The following is a 14,099-nucleotide window of genomic DNA, read 5'->3' as shown; positions in this document are numbered from 1 at the left end:
TACAATCATCGAACAATGGACCCTTGAGGGGGCGAATTACGCGACGGGGTCAGCAAGCAGCAGAACACGATCCAAGAGTTACACCATCAGCTCCAGGAATACCAACGTCAAATGGAATGTGCCCTAGCGGACACAAAGGCACAGGAAGGCTGGAGCTGAATGAGGAGGAGAATCTAGACCAGTCACAGTAGAAGAAGCCGACACTCAACACCACGAGCCTCAACCACGAGCCTTAACCAGCAGGTCCCGCTTTAGCTGCTGAAGATAGGACGCTGAACACTTGGAGAAAGTAGCCTCCAAGCTGATCTGCTAACAACAACCAAGGCAAGAGGTAAATGGTGCAGCGAGAAAGAGGGAAGAAGTAGGGGGCTTGTACGAGTTAAAGGCAAAACGATTTGATCCGGATGTAGTTAGCGTGCTAAGGCCCTATAGGCCCAGTGCCTCCGGGCGAAATAAATTCCATCCATCCATCTAACATCCGCCTTCATTCAGCAACTACAGAACCAACAACCACAACCCCTACCCCTTACCCCAACTCGGCCCCCCTCACAACCCTCACCTAATTCCTCGAACTACTCGCCACGCTCTGCCCCACCACACGCCTCCCCCCCACCACGCGGCCCTGCCCAGCCGCCCCCGCCTGCCGCACCCGCGCAGCCTGCTGCTGCTGCTGCTGCTGCTGCTGCAACCGATACTTCTCCTGCAGCTGTTTCTGGCGCAGGCGCTGTTCCGCCTCTTTCTGGCGCAGCTGCTGTTGCTGCTGCTGCTGGGCCTTTGTCGGGCGGGGGGTTTGGATCTTTGCGTAGTGGGCCGGGGTGGGGTGGATGGGGAGGGCGTCGCCGGGGGCCGCGGCGGTGGAGTTGGCGAGCTTGGTCTTGCGGGCCTGGGCGGTGGCAGCGGCGCGGCGCTTGGCGGCTTTGGCTTCGGCGACGAGGTCGCGCGTCGGCGCCGTGTAGCCCTGCGGCGAGACGTGCGCCTCGTACATGACGGCGTGCGGACGGAAGACGCGCACGGCGCGGCGGCGGGACGCTTTGAGCATGTTGACTTCCCAGATGGTCATTTTGGGGGCGAGGCCGTTCACGTAGAGGTCGAATTGGGCTTGTTTTTCGAGCATGAAGAAGGACTTGCGGTAGTAGCTCAGGTTGAAGCCTGAGCTGTCTTTGCCTAGCTTGCTGGCGTGGGTGGGGGGGGTTTTGGCGGACTTGCCTGGGTGCTTCCAGGTGCTGGGTTTAGCGGCTTTGCTGGCGCCGTTTACGGCTCGGGTCCACATGGTCTTTTTGACCGTACGCTCTTCTGTTTTCAAGACAAGGCAATCAGTAGTTGCTTATGGAAGTCAAGTGGGAGTGGCCAGGGGTTTAGGACGCACCAACGACCTGGACTGGTTGACCATTGGGCCCTGCTACCACTTTCTTCGTAGTTTTCGTGGTCGTGGTCTGTGACTGCGGTGCTCCACTCTGCGGTCTTTTGGTAGCTGGTCTCTGCGTTGACCTTGCAGCTGAGTTACCATTCTTCCTGAAGGTATTCATCTTGGATGAGTATCAGTGCAATGTGGCTTTGAGTTAGGGAAGAGATGCATCCGAGGGTGGTACACGACCCGGCTCAAGCCCGATGGAATCGGAGAGAATCATGGGAAATCTGGGTAGCCCCATGCTGACGGCTACATTTAACTCCCTTGGAAACCTAAATGCACTGACCATACAACACCGATACGCGGCAGGAATGGGGGCGGGGTGTCAAGAGACACAAAATTGTTTGTGCCAAGTGGGCTCTGACAAGGCATTAGTTTCAACGACGGCTTGGGCTGCTATATGGATGGTCATCGTCTGGTTTTTGCGTTGTGCAATTCAGCGAATTCCCGTTTTGAATGGTAAGAAGGGGTTCAAACGCCGGGCCGGAACCCTTCTGCGGCCGGCTTGGCGGCCGGGAATTGTGGGGCCTGTCGTTTAGCACCCGGCCCCGGCGCCGACGACCGGGCCGGCTTTTGTTTCGAGATCGGCCGAGAGCTGCTGGCCTGTTGAAAACCCGTTAGATTGTGGAAGAACGTCAGGCATTCGCATTAATCCCCCCACTTCCAGCCCCCACTCGAACTAGGTCACCTGCAACCATCCTTCACATCAAATGAAGACGACTGAGATGGAAACATGACAAGGGTTACGGTCATCAATGACCCGTTTCGGTATGTATAGGGGATACCCACGCTGTCCTCAAGCCGTCAAGAGGCAGGAGGCATAGTTTTTGTATGGTCCAAATCTACGGGTTGCATTATGCTTGAGTGTTGCAGTCTGTAATTTCCCTCGGCATGTGAACCCTCTTCAAGCATGGGGCGGAATGCGAAGTGCAGACAGGCATGATTGACAGCTGGAAGCGAAAGTGGAGAATGAAGGCTTTCACTTCATTTCCGAGTTTTTCCCTTTTAAGAATTCCCTCGATGATGGATTGGACGCCACGGTACAAAATTGAAATCGCATGGTTCCCGCGTGTTTCCCGCGTGTTTCCCGCGTAGTTTCAGCACTCTGCATGTTTCCGCCCGATCTCCACGTGGTTCGCATGGAATCGGACAGTGTCAATTCTCAACGCCACAAAATTGGTACTTCCGCGACATAAACAAGGAAACAATCATGCAGGGGGTGGGGGGCCGAAAACTATAAAACGACGTCTTGTTGGGAAGTGGGGGTGTTAAAAACGACCTGCCCATCATGCAAGAGACATTGCCGCAATTTTGTGAGTTTTATCTAATTGATCGCATTTGAATAACAAGACTGCCCAAATACCCAACAAGTTGTAATATCAGAGACATAGACATCACACTTTCCCCGATTTCCAATCAGCCCTGCGCCGGCAGATTCCCCATCCTGATACTCTCCCCCGCCACCGACGTCGAGTCTTTCCCAGCCTGGCTGCGTCCCTGCGAGTCATCCACCCACTTAACCGCCCTCCCAGCATCTCTCTCCCGCAACAGCCTCTTCTTGCGCTCGCGCTCGCGATAGAACAACAACCCCAGCCCCACAATCAGCGCAAACCCCACCACACTTCCCACCACCGCACCAGCAATCGCCCCCGATGACAACCTCCGCCCACCATCACCCTCCCCCTCCCCATCATCACCGCCATCCTCAACCAAAGGCGGGCCCCCCTCCTCATGTCCCGGCAACCCCGTCGGCTCACCCGTGACCGTCGGGGCGGGCACATCGACCGGGTCAGACGCATTAAAGCAGGGCACGTCGGCCGGGTTGAAGGCCGCCGCGGGCACGAAGACGACGTCGGCGCAGGCGTAGAAGGTCTGGTTCTCGGGCCGGTCGAAGTCGGCCGTGTAGCGCATCTGAAGGGTGGCGTTGACGCCGGCGCGCGCTAGGGCTTGGGGTGGGTCCGGGATGGAGAGGCAGGTGTGGCCGGGGTCGAGCTCGGGGATAGGGGTGGTGGCGAGGCGGGTGAAGTCGGATTGGGATTGGGGGTCTGGGGTTTAGGGGGGGGTTGGTTAGATCTTGTCTTGTCTTGGTGGTGGGTTTGGGGGCTGGTGCGCCGGAGGGTGGTGGTTTAGGGGGTTGGGAGAGAGAGGATGGTTTCGTGTTGGGAGGAGGTGGTGGGCGTTGCTACCGTTGCTGAAGGAGATGCTCAATTGCGTGTCGTAGGAATCGTCCTGGGCGGTAAACGCAATCTTACCACCGCCTGGTGAAATCATGGATCAGTAACAACGTACCAGAACCATCAACTAGAGCGCTTACTCAAGGGAAACTCTGTTCTATTGCCGACGCCAGCACTAGAGCCACACGGCGGCGTGTTGTCTGTTTGTGCGGACCAGGCACGGTCGGGCGGCCAAAAGAAGGAGGCAGGGCCCATGTTGTCGGATGCGCCCAGTGCCTTAGTCGCCAGCGCGAGGACGAGCACTGGCCGAAGAAGCGCCATGTCGAGGTGCTCTACGTCAAAATCTAGATGTTAAAGGCGCAGAGTTTGGGTAAAGAATTGGTTTCAGGATAGATTCGAGGATTGGACGTAGCCTAAGTGGAAAGTGAGGAGAGGGCGGGCGGGGTGACAACACACATTGCCCCTTATCGAGTGTCTGGTATGACTGACAGCGTACCTAAGTACCACCTGGAAGCACGGAAACGGGTGGGTAGCACTGCCGTCCTTTATCTTCTGTGGTCCTAGCCCCTCTATCGGCGTTGGGACACATGCGGGGGCAGGCCAATGGCAGAAATTGCTGCCAAGAGAAAGGTGACACAGAGAATTCAGGATTTCTTACCCACGAGACAAATGCGGTTCTGTCAATGCATCTCAGCCGCCAAATGGCTCGAGTCCGGAGGGATTTACCGGCTTACCGCTCATGGAAAAAAGGCCGGGAAACCAAGACCCAAAGGACGCAAAGTTTTTGCTGTTGCTAACCCGGATAAAGAATCCAGTTTGCTTGGTGGCCTGATTTTGAGCATTGAATGGCACCTTCCCGACTCTGCACTCCTCCTCGCAGGTTTTTTCGAGCGGTCCTCGCTCCTTGAGCTGCTTCAATTGGACCATTGTTGTCCAGATGATCAGATAAATTGGCTTGGCGCAGTAGTCCCGCTTTTGATTAGATCTGATCCAAACCCATTATTGGACGGCTTCAAACTCCCGACCAGGGGTCATTCGTCCGGTAACCCCTGTCGACAAACAAGAGAAAACACGAAGACCAGCTTTCGGACAGCCGACATCGCATTCCATCTCGAATCGGAGGCCCCCGGGTCATTACGGAGTTTGGTTGGAATTGGCCATTACAACCCCTTTCCCTCTTAATCTCTCTCCTTTTGTTCGTGCCGTCCGTCCTGTTCTGATCCAACACAACCCACCCTTCTTTCACACCCTCCTTTGAGTCCTTTCAGACCCTCGTTCCACACCTTCGGAGCTCTCGTACTATCCATTCGAAAACATGCAAAACCTCTTAATGCTATCTTTGTTTGGCCTTTTGGCAGTTTCCTTCGCCAATGCTGCCCTCCTGGAAAACACTCAGCCACTAGACCACGCTCTGATCCTGAGCCGCCAAGCCCCCGGCACACCACAGTACGAATGCCACTCCAACTGCGGTAACCATCCCCCCGCCTCCAGTCCTTTCCTCCCCAACCACCCCTAAACACTAACCCATCCTTCCCCCCACGCAGGTAACGCCCTCGCCGGTGGCCGCAACCCAACCCACTGCACCAACGCAACCTGGACGGGCTACTACGACGCCTGCCTGGAGTGCGCGCTGGAGTTCGACATCTGGCGCATCTACGGCACCGGCGTGGGCGGCGCCGCGTCGGCGTGCGGCCTAAGCGCCACCCCGTCGCCGGCCGCTCCCGCGTCGTCCGCTCCCACGTCTGTTCCCGCTCCCACTCCCACGACTGAAACCGAAACCGGAACCGAAACCGGAACCGGAACGGCTGTCACCACCCCACCGCCACCGAGCAGCGCTGCTACCGACGCCGAGACGGCCAACTCTGGCCCGTCGGCGACTAGTGTGAGTTCCGTAGTGGGTCATTAATTGGCTGGTTGCGCGCGCGCGTGATACTACCTAAATACCTTGAGGTTGCTGACGCTGTGAGTCTAGTCCGTGTCGACTGCCGGTGCTGCCCCAGGGCCGCTTGTGGTCCCCAGCCACGGGTCCACGTCTTCGTGGGTTGGGGTGTTGGTGGCCGGGTTGGCGGGTTTGGTGGGGCTGTTGTGAGGTGGAGGTTGGATCGGTCGGGGTGGGGGGGGGAGCGTGCTTTGTGTTGTCCTACTTGATGGAGTGGTGGAGTCGGAAAGCTGAGGGTGTAAATAAGTTAGTAGGCGGTCGGACCAACAGGCTACTGTGAATGCACTGAGGTTGTTGGTTGTGAGTTCTGCGCTAGGGCGGAATCATCGGTTGCTTAGATGGGAGGTGAATTCACTCTGCAACGAGAGTAATGAGAGCTGAAAATAATATGGGGATGACTACTACATATCTAACCTCGTACCACTCTTACCTTTGTGTGGCGCTACACTATTTGATGGACTGGAAATACACCTTGTCTGTGGGTCTAGATCTCCATTGCTATCGATCACGCCCCTTCTTCTGCTCCGGGGTGCGGTGGGAGGAAAGGAACTTGGAAAGGCTAAAAGTGGTTGGAGGATGTATGTAGATGCAGTTAAGGTAATACCTCGAAAGTGTCCGCGGCCTTGACAAGAGCGTTGACCCCGGCAAGGTCGAGTTCTCAGCTGGGGTTGGCCAGATCCATTGTGGTCTCTCACGAGAGTTACTGTGGTAGTGGTGCTTTTGTTTGTAGTGGGAACCGACACGCACCGGCCGGACACGACTATGCTCTCGCGCGTTATATAGGTATGGATTAATACCCCGAGGCGCATACTCTGTCCCCCACAAATTGTGGAATAACTACCCCTGTCAGAACACTGGGATGATGGTTATCCCAGGAAACATGCTCCGCCATTGAGAGGCTAGCAGTAGTTATGGCTCTAGAGTAAAAGAGTACATTAGGTAATTCTCAACCTAAAGACAGGAACTGAAGTACCTAAATTTAAAAGCCCACACAACAGGGATCTCCTAGGCCTAGGTAAGCTCACCAAACGTTTGTTTTTGTTTAGGTGCCAAGGGCGTGGCAACCCCTTCCTGAACGTGTCATAACAATGGGATGGTTTCCCTATACGCTCTCTTAGATTCTCGCTTAGTTTGCTTTGTGGGTGGTTGGGCGGCGAATCGACATGAAGCCTGGTCTCGGTGCAAGCCACAGAGGGAAAACAACTGAAGCCTGGCCAACGTAATAACCTCAACAAAGACCAAAGGGTAAAATGGCTGTTTTTGCAGAAGGCCAAGAATACTATACTATCAGGTAGGTATAAATACCGAGAAGGGCTCGGTCCTAAGCATGGTCCTAACCCAGCCTCCAAATTCCCTACGACAGGCACAGAACACGACTATAGCTTCGTTCCTAAGGGTGATTCTAACTGAAACTTCGGCTTCCGTCGCAGAGGCTTAAGAAGTCCACCATAGACATCATGGCTAAATCTTCCCCTAGGTCCCCATTCCCATCGGTACTGGATATCCTCGTCGAGACCTCGTCGCTCTGCGCCCTCGAAAAGGTTACCACGCCCGCTACGCGACCTAAATTACCATATCGTGTCCCTGATGAGCTCCTCCCAGCACCTCTACCCTCCGTGGCGGAGATCCTTGCTGCTCCCAAGGTGGGCTCCCACCGCGAAGGAGACGTCCCTATTTACCGCGTCGGTGAGCACTTCGCTGTTAAGTACAGCCCGACTGATGTCCATGCCGGGTATGACGTCTCCCTCCAGGAGGGCGAGAATATGCTCTTTGTTCAACAATCGACGAATATGCCGGTCCCCAAACTCTACGCAATGTTCTACATGAGGGAACTGGCTTGAACTTCATCATCCAAGAGTTTATCCCAGGATGGCACCTCGGAGATATATTGGATACGCTGGATCTGCCGGAAAGGTCAGCTATCGCTGCCCAGATACGCCGAAACCTGGACAAGATACGTAGTATCCCCTCCCCGGGCTACTACGGCGGCATTTGGGGGCAACGGGTACGAGAAAGGAGTTTCATGCAAATGGATCCAACAACGACCGCACCCGGACAAGGCTACCTCGGGGCCACACGAGACTAACGAGCAGTGGACTGAGGCCATGCTGCGTTACCTCCCCACGGTCAATGCTCATATTCCTCGCCGAGTTCCAAGCGGTACAGCGTGCCTACCGCAAAGTCTTTAACGGGCACAATGAATCCGTCTTCACTCATGCCGATCTAGTGGGGCGGAATCTCATTCTCCGTAAAGACGGAACTGTCGTTATGGTCAATTGGCAGAACGCTGGATGGTATCCGGTGTACTGGGAGTATTGTTGCAGCGACGTGTACGGGCGACGGTTCGATCGCACGGGGTCCAGTTGGGGCTCGGAGCTTGCTGGAATGTTGGACGAGTACTTTGCTGAAGCAGACCTCATGACACGCCACAAAGATTACAATTATACTTTGTGAGAAGAAAACCAATCCAATAGACAGACATCAAATTATCAAGTTCTTCCTCTAGTCATTCTGCCCCGCGAATATCTTCCTTGTGGGAGAGACGAAATAAATAGGTAGCGGATGCCTGTCCCCTCCTTCAAATTCACACCGCCCAACCCAACCCCCATTAACAAACCAAGGAGGAAATTGAACAGAAATACAACAGATATTCCCACCCACATCCATCCATCCCCCTTTACTAATCCAAAGGCAAGGCCCAATCGAAGGAAACAGACATTTATTCTCCCAGACCCGCGCACCCCCCCTAGTGACCACCTACCAGTGCCGCCCTCGGACCGCTTAGGAAAAATAAAATAAAGACGAGTAGAAGGTAAGAAGCAGGGCCCGCCGACCCCCCCTTCATGGAGTAAACAGCAAGACACAGAGAGATGAGCAAAGCACCTAGCCTCAACCAATGCTCGCAAGGAAGCGCTGTCGCCCTGCTAGCCTGAGCCGGGTGCTTGACGCTCTCTGGCGCCGCGGCAGCTGGAGATGGATGGGGAGGAAAAGGGTGTGGTGCATTCGCCACACCATTCTCAGCCCGGTGCGGTGAAGGAGGGCGGTGTCCTGCATTCGCCCCGCGCCTCCGCGCCGCATAGGGCAAGCCGGGCTCCAGGTAGGGGTCCAAGGTACCCACACCCTCAAACACCTCGGTCTCTTGCACCACACCAAATTCAGCCCCGAGCAACTCCACAACAGGTGTCCTTGGAGCCCCCGGCCACAATGTAAACCCGGCCAAGGGGCGTCGCTTCGGGCCAGGGCTGAAATTGGGTTCTTTAGCGTCCAACCGGCCCAGCGGCAGGAAGAGGCCCTGCGCGAAGAGAGCGTCGATGGCCACGTTCGCCCACTCCGCCTTATCGCGAGGCGGCTGGCCCGGTAGGAGGGATCCCTCCCGATCATCATCTGGCGCACCCATTGGAATCCTTTGGCATATTCCATTGATCTGCGAGATCGAGCTTTTCGCCGCCCAGCCAATAATAGGCTGCAGGCAGACTGTATGTATGGAATCGTTCGGGTTGGGAAAGGTAACCGCGGAGTAGCTCAACAAACCATCGGAGAGAGCTTGGGCTTGGAGTATATAATGCCCTGGTGATGTTGTGTGGTTTCCACATAGATGGCGTAGCAAAAAGGGTTCCTGGGGCGATAGCCGTAATCGGGGAGTGCGCTCTTGGGAGGCCAGACTCCGGGTGTCATGGACCTGGCTGAGCTTCGAAGGTTGGGTGAGGGTGGAACGATGGATTGATCCGCGATTGTATTGTGTGGGCGTGCCAATCTGGTAAATGATACCCTAGGTGTTTAGTTACAAAGCCCCCTTTGCGGCAAACGAAGGTTTTCTCTAGGCAAGTTCCCCCGCTGCTGGGAAATAAGACTCAGCCTACCACAGCCGGACCGGCGTTGACCCCAACTATTACCCTTAGTAAAAAATAAACGCCCGAACTTCAATGCTCTGCCTCGGGATCGCGGAGCCCGCCGCGTCACCCAAGTCAAACGAACAGTGCGGGACAGCCAGGCTTTGACCCTTCTCAGAGTCAAAAGCGTTGAAGATGGTGACTTCGGACTCGAGCTGGTCAGGCACGTAGTACCACTTGTGGTCCGGGTTCCACCGGACCTGGAACACCTCGTTGGCCACGGTGGGGAACACCTCATCGACGGTCATGAGGTCCTTCTCCCGGTCGACTGTTGTTGGGTCTAAGTATGCCATGGGGAAGTCACGACATGGGCCAGTCAATGGCTTCCAGATGCTAAGGCCGTGCGTTAGCTAAAATATGTCCTGTTATGGCGTAGGAAAAGGCTGAGATGAGCTTACTTGATGACCTGGTACTTCCGGCTGAGAATCTCATCCCGATCTTCACCAAAGTACTGCGGTAACCGGGAAGCGAGTTCCGCCGTGGTGTAGTCTGTCTAGGGTCAAAAACCATCCGGGCAGCAAATAAGAGGGTCTATGGCATGGCTATCTCTCACCGATGTGCGCTGACAGCGAGGGCTGATGATTTTCCCCGTTATCCTCGCCTGGCTTCCTCACTGGGAAGGAAGGTGCTCGCTTGCGCAACATCCAGTCGAAGATGGTCATGTCTTTTGCCCCGAGGGCGGCACAGACGGACCGGTGAAGTTCTGGGAGATAGATCTGCTCGACCCAGTCGTCATCGTCAAAGCATTCGGGCTTCATCCCGTTGCTATTGATGGGAGCTATCCCTATGCCACGCTCTTCGTAGGTGACCCCAGAGGCTCGAAAGTTGTGGACCTTGATGCCGTGGACAGGCTTGATGGTAAAGTTGTTTTGGGGAAACCCATCAGGGGCCGCATAGTGCAAAATGTATGGCTTCTCACTGAGGTCCTGGCTTTCATCCCGCTGGACGTATCTGATAGTGGCTGTAATTGAGTCGGCCATTGTCACGTAGCCGTGAGGGAGGTTAGAGTCGTGTGGAGGATGGCGACAGACAGCTTGGTCGGGGATGACAGAGGGAATCAGACGGCCAGACTATGGTAAACATCACTGGAGGGAGCCTTGAGGGATTGATGCTTTTGATAGGCGGATGACGTTGATGCTGTTAACCACCGGGTTCCCATTTCGGATAGAACGGCTATACCCCACCGTTCCATCGAGGGGTTTGGGGGGTCGAGGGAATGCCTCGTGGGATGCACTGAGCAGATTTGAGAGATATTGCTCCTGCAGAAGGGCATCGCGAGCTTTATTCTCTGTGCCTGATTGGTAGCACCTGCAGGAGCTCGATCGCGTAATGCACGAAACATGGTACGGAGGTCGCGTGGTGTACGGCGCGATTTGGGCATCCTGTCGGCTTCCTCGTTCTGCGTCGAGATGCATTCAGCCCTCTCCCTTCGCTTAATATAAGGCTTCGTGCTATGCTGAAGGAGGAAAAGATTGGCGAAATATTGCGCAAGATAGAGAAGGTTGAGGGCCTATCAAGCTACGCATTGATGAAGGTTGACCAGAGTTCCCTCTCGGAAGGAAACCCTAGTATCGAGCCGACGTCGGGTGTCAAACAGAAGCAGACATGATGCCTGCTAGGGTTCATCTATAAGATGGCCACGCCGTAACCCGTCTTCATGGCTCACGACTCGCTTCATATCCCAGACCGAACAACAACTCCACAAGCAGTACCCAACTTTGAACCACCAACTCGAACAACATGCCCGGCACCAACCAGCCCTGGAAATCCGTGTGGCCCGCCGCCTCCGGCGTCGCAGACCAGGCGACCACCCTTCCATCCAACCTCTCCGCTGAGGAGATGACCAACCAGCGCTCCTTCGGCAGCCACGCCTCCAACACCAAGGGCCGCATCGTCCACTTGAAGAAGTGAAGTAGTGGCGTAGGTTGCCCGTGAGTGTGTGCAGGGGGGCAATAAAGCGAAGGGTCTCGTTCACTGACAGAAGTTTAGAAACCAAAGTCACTTGACAGTCGGCAAGAAGTTGGAGCAGGGCTGCCGGCACTCGTCGGTCAACGATATGAGGTAGCGTTCAAGGGAGCCGTTATAGTTCAGATTGGTGGTCCTGTTGTCACCAATCCCATAGCTGAATTGAACTCATGCCGAGTGTCACAACCGGCCGCCATAAAGTGAGATGCCGCGTGATATTGTTCAATGCCTACACGCCGTGCCTCATCTGCAAGACTGGCCTGGGATTTGCCTGGCAACTGGCCGAGTTCGATTCCGTGGCCGGGGTTGTGTAAAAACAGAGAGTAGATGACAGTAAGCGACGGAAAATTAAAATACATGTTCGCCTGAACTTATGCAAGGAGTTGTGGAGGTGTATTCGTAATTGTCGTTCGTTTCGATAAGGGAGGAATGAGAGGAGGGACGGAAGTTGTTGAAAGCACAATGCCAAGAAGGCTTGTATTGCGGGGCACAAATCTGCCGCCGCCCACCGCCAAAAATTTCGGGAAAGTTGCATGGCCATTGCTCCCGCGGTCCATTGCCCGGCTCTAGTCCCACCGTCATCGAACACCAATTGAACCACAACCAGAGCACACCATGGCTGGCTCATCGATAAAGAAGCGCTCAATCAGCGATGGTCCTAAGAGCCGGGCGGCACGGCCGACCAAAAAGCAAAGGAAAATAGCGGCCTACCACAGCAGCTCTGAAGAAAGTGGAAGCGACGATGAGAATGCACCTGTTCCCGCCAACCTGCTCGACTCGGACGACGAGGACCTCGACAACATCGAGGTAGACGACGGCGCATCTTCAGCCGGCTCCGCATCCGATTCCAACTCACAATCCGAGGCCGAAACAGCACCAAAACCTAAACCCTTCGTCGCCCGAGACGCCCCCGCCTCCCCCAACTCCGCCGGCAGCAAAGAAGATCACTCATCCGACGACGGCGACCAAGATGAGTTCTCCGACGCCGCCAGTCACAGCGACGACGATTCGGCAACAGAATCACGGCGCGGCGGCAACGACACGCGGTCAAAACGCAACGACCCGGCGGCGTTCGCGACGTCCATCTCCAAGATGCTAGCGTCCAAGCTGCCGGCGTCGCGGCGGGCAGACCCGATCGTGGCGCGCAGCGCGGCGGCGGCGGAGCAGTCGCGGCAGGCGGTGGACGCGGCGCTTGAGGCCAAGGCGCGCAAGCGGCTGCGCGAGCAGAAGCGGCTGGCCATGGAGAAGGGCCGCGTGCGCGACGTACTGGTCGCCAGCACCGCGCGCACCCTCAACGTCGCCACCGGCGAGATCGAGGAGGTCCCCGACGTCGCCCCCGGCGAGGCCGCCACCACGGGCGAGATCCTGGCCGCCGAGAAGAGGCTGCGCAAGGTCGCCCAGCGCGGTGTCGTCAAATTGTTCAACGCCGTGCGCGCCGCGCAGGTCAAGGCCACCGAGGCGGAGAGGGCCGCCCGCAAGGAGGGGGTCGTCGGGGTGGATCGGAAGCAGGAGAAGGTTACCGAGATGAGTCGGAAGGGGTTTTTGGATCTGATCGCGAGCGGGGGTGGGGGGTTGAAGAAGGGCGGTTTGGAGGAGGCGTAGTAGCGTCGCGGGGTGTTTTTATTTTGTTTGGTTTCAACTGCTCTTTTCAGAGCAGAGTCTCTGGTTGTCTATGTACGGCCCTTCCTCGTGGGAACACCTGCTATCGTACATGTACATTGTATCGGCCGATATTGGCTTTTTTTTAAGAACGTCCAGGATGCCACCGCGCCAGATTAAGGAGGATATCATCGTCGAACCAGCATCTCTGCCCGCCGTACTTTTGGTATCTTTTTGCGAACTTTCCAGTCCCATGTGTATGCATCGCGCACAACGCCAGTCTAAGAGAAGAAAATATCTCCGAATATGCGTGCCTTCATTTGAAATCACTCGACTGCAGATTCCTCGTCATGGACGGCAGCTTCACCCGCAACCCGTCCAGCTCGGGCTTCATGACGACTTGGCAGCCTAGCCGACTTGTCTCCTGCAGCCCAAATGCCAGATCGAGCATGTCGTTCTCGTCATCGTCCGGCTCGGGCATCTTGTCGTAGTAATCCTGGTCCAGCACAATAACGTGGCAGGTCGAGCAGGCGCAAGACCCGCCGCATGCACCCTCCATCTCCAGATCGTTCGCTTGCGCGATATCGAGCAGGTTATCACCCTTGGACACGGCAATCTTGTGTTCGACACCTTCTTTGTCGATGAACGTCACGTAGAGCCTAGGACGGTCAGCGGGGCAAAGGTTGGACCAGGACATCAATTGGAAGCCCATACTCTTCACCGGGCTTGGGAGGCTCTACATGGCCATGCGAAACGGCGGCCGAGACAGAAAACGGCCTTTGTTGCAACGGAATCGGCCACGGCGACCGGCGCACTCGGACTGGGGTTGATCGGCTTGCGGCGGCCGGCAGGGGCACGGCGGCAGCTTTGGTGTAACATCGTATATGCCGCGCGGTAGGCCCGGCGGTACGTCTCGGGGCGAGTCTCAGACTCCGAAGGGTTGGGGCAAACAATTTGGGCGTCGACATGGCGGCGGCGGCGTTTTCGGGCGGGGAGCAAGATCCTGGCGCGGAGCGGGCGGAGGAAAGAGCAAGGGCAGGGCGAAAGAGCCCTGGATCTCTAAAAAGCGGGAGCGCAAAAAAAGCAAACAACTTCTTGCAACATCAGAACTGAAACAAGCAAAC

General features: G+C 56.1%; 8 protein-coding genes across 8 annotated transcripts; 4 read left to right on the top strand and 4 right to left on the bottom strand.

Annotated features, from left to right (window-relative positions):
* Positions 1–559: 559 nt before the first annotated feature.
* On the bottom strand, positions 560–1,526 carry CHGG_07602 (uncharacterized protein; the record flags this gene model as incomplete). The annotated part of the gene is made up of 2 exons (XM_001225257.1): positions 560–1,293; positions 1,367–1,526. The coding sequence occupies 2 exons, from the start codon at positions 1,524–1,526 to the stop codon at positions 560–562; spliced, it is 894 nt and encodes a 297-aa protein (XP_001225258.1).
* A 1,298-nt stretch (positions 1,527–2,824) lies between these two features.
* On the bottom strand, positions 2,825–3,903 carry CHGG_07601 (uncharacterized protein; the record flags this gene model as incomplete). The annotated part of the gene is made up of 2 exons (XM_001225256.1): positions 2,825–3,453; positions 3,723–3,903. The coding sequence occupies 2 exons, from the start codon at positions 3,901–3,903 to the stop codon at positions 2,825–2,827; spliced, it is 810 nt and encodes a 269-aa protein (XP_001225257.1).
* A 994-nt stretch (positions 3,904–4,897) lies between these two features.
* On the top strand, positions 4,898–5,671 carry CHGG_07600 (uncharacterized protein; the record flags this gene model as incomplete). The annotated part of the gene is made up of 3 exons (XM_001225255.1): positions 4,898–5,051; positions 5,127–5,464; positions 5,555–5,671. The coding sequence occupies 3 exons, from the start codon at positions 4,898–4,900 to the stop codon at positions 5,669–5,671; spliced, it is 609 nt and encodes a 202-aa protein (XP_001225256.1).
* Positions 5,672–6,978: 1,307 nt separating this feature from the next.
* CHGG_07599 (uncharacterized protein) lies at positions 6,979–7,975 on the top strand (the record flags this gene model as incomplete). The annotated part of the gene is made up of 3 exons (XM_001225254.1): positions 6,979–7,253; positions 7,378–7,435; positions 7,541–7,975. The coding sequence occupies 3 exons, from the start codon at positions 6,979–6,981 to the stop codon at positions 7,973–7,975; spliced, it is 768 nt and encodes a 255-aa protein (XP_001225255.1).
* Positions 7,976–8,267: 292 nt separating this feature from the next.
* CHGG_07598 (uncharacterized protein) lies at positions 8,268–10,391 on the bottom strand (the record flags this gene model as incomplete). Its single annotated transcript, XM_001225253.1, has 4 exons — positions 8,268–8,984; positions 9,053–9,275; positions 9,433–9,679; positions 9,965–10,391. The coding sequence occupies 4 exons, from the start codon at positions 10,389–10,391 to the stop codon at positions 8,268–8,270; spliced, it is 1,614 nt and encodes a 537-aa protein (XP_001225254.1).
* Positions 10,392–11,151: 760 nt separating this feature from the next.
* CHGG_07597 (uncharacterized protein) lies at positions 11,152–11,322 on the top strand (the record flags this gene model as incomplete). The annotated part of the gene is made up of 1 exon (XM_001225252.1): positions 11,152–11,322. The coding sequence occupies one exon, from the start codon at positions 11,152–11,154 to the stop codon at positions 11,320–11,322; it is 171 nt and encodes a 56-aa protein (XP_001225253.1).
* A 669-nt stretch (positions 11,323–11,991) lies between these two features.
* On the top strand, positions 11,992–12,978 carry CHGG_07596 (uncharacterized protein; the record flags this gene model as incomplete). Its single annotated transcript, XM_001225251.1, has 1 exon — positions 11,992–12,978. One exon carries the CDS (start codon positions 11,992–11,994, stop codon positions 12,976–12,978), a length of 987 nt encoding a protein of 328 aa, XP_001225252.1.
* Positions 12,979–13,291: 313 nt separating this feature from the next.
* Positions 13,292–13,943, bottom strand: CHGG_07595 (uncharacterized protein; the record flags this gene model as incomplete). Its single annotated transcript, XM_001225250.1, has 2 exons — positions 13,292–13,634; positions 13,690–13,943. 2 exons carry the CDS (start codon positions 13,941–13,943, stop codon positions 13,292–13,294), a joined length of 597 nt encoding a protein of 198 aa, XP_001225251.1.
* Positions 13,944–14,099: the final 156 nt, after the last annotated feature.

The sequence above is a fragment of the Chaetomium globosum genome, genomic scaffold (genome assembly GCF_000143365.1).
Source record: "Chaetomium globosum CBS 148.51 scaffold_5 genomic scaffold, whole genome shotgun sequence".
Classification (NCBI taxonomy): Eukaryota; Fungi; Ascomycota; class Sordariomycetes; order Sordariales; family Chaetomiaceae; genus Chaetomium; species Chaetomium globosum.
Note: the sequence above shows the minus strand (reverse complement) of the source record. Positions and strands in the feature narration are given on the sequence as shown.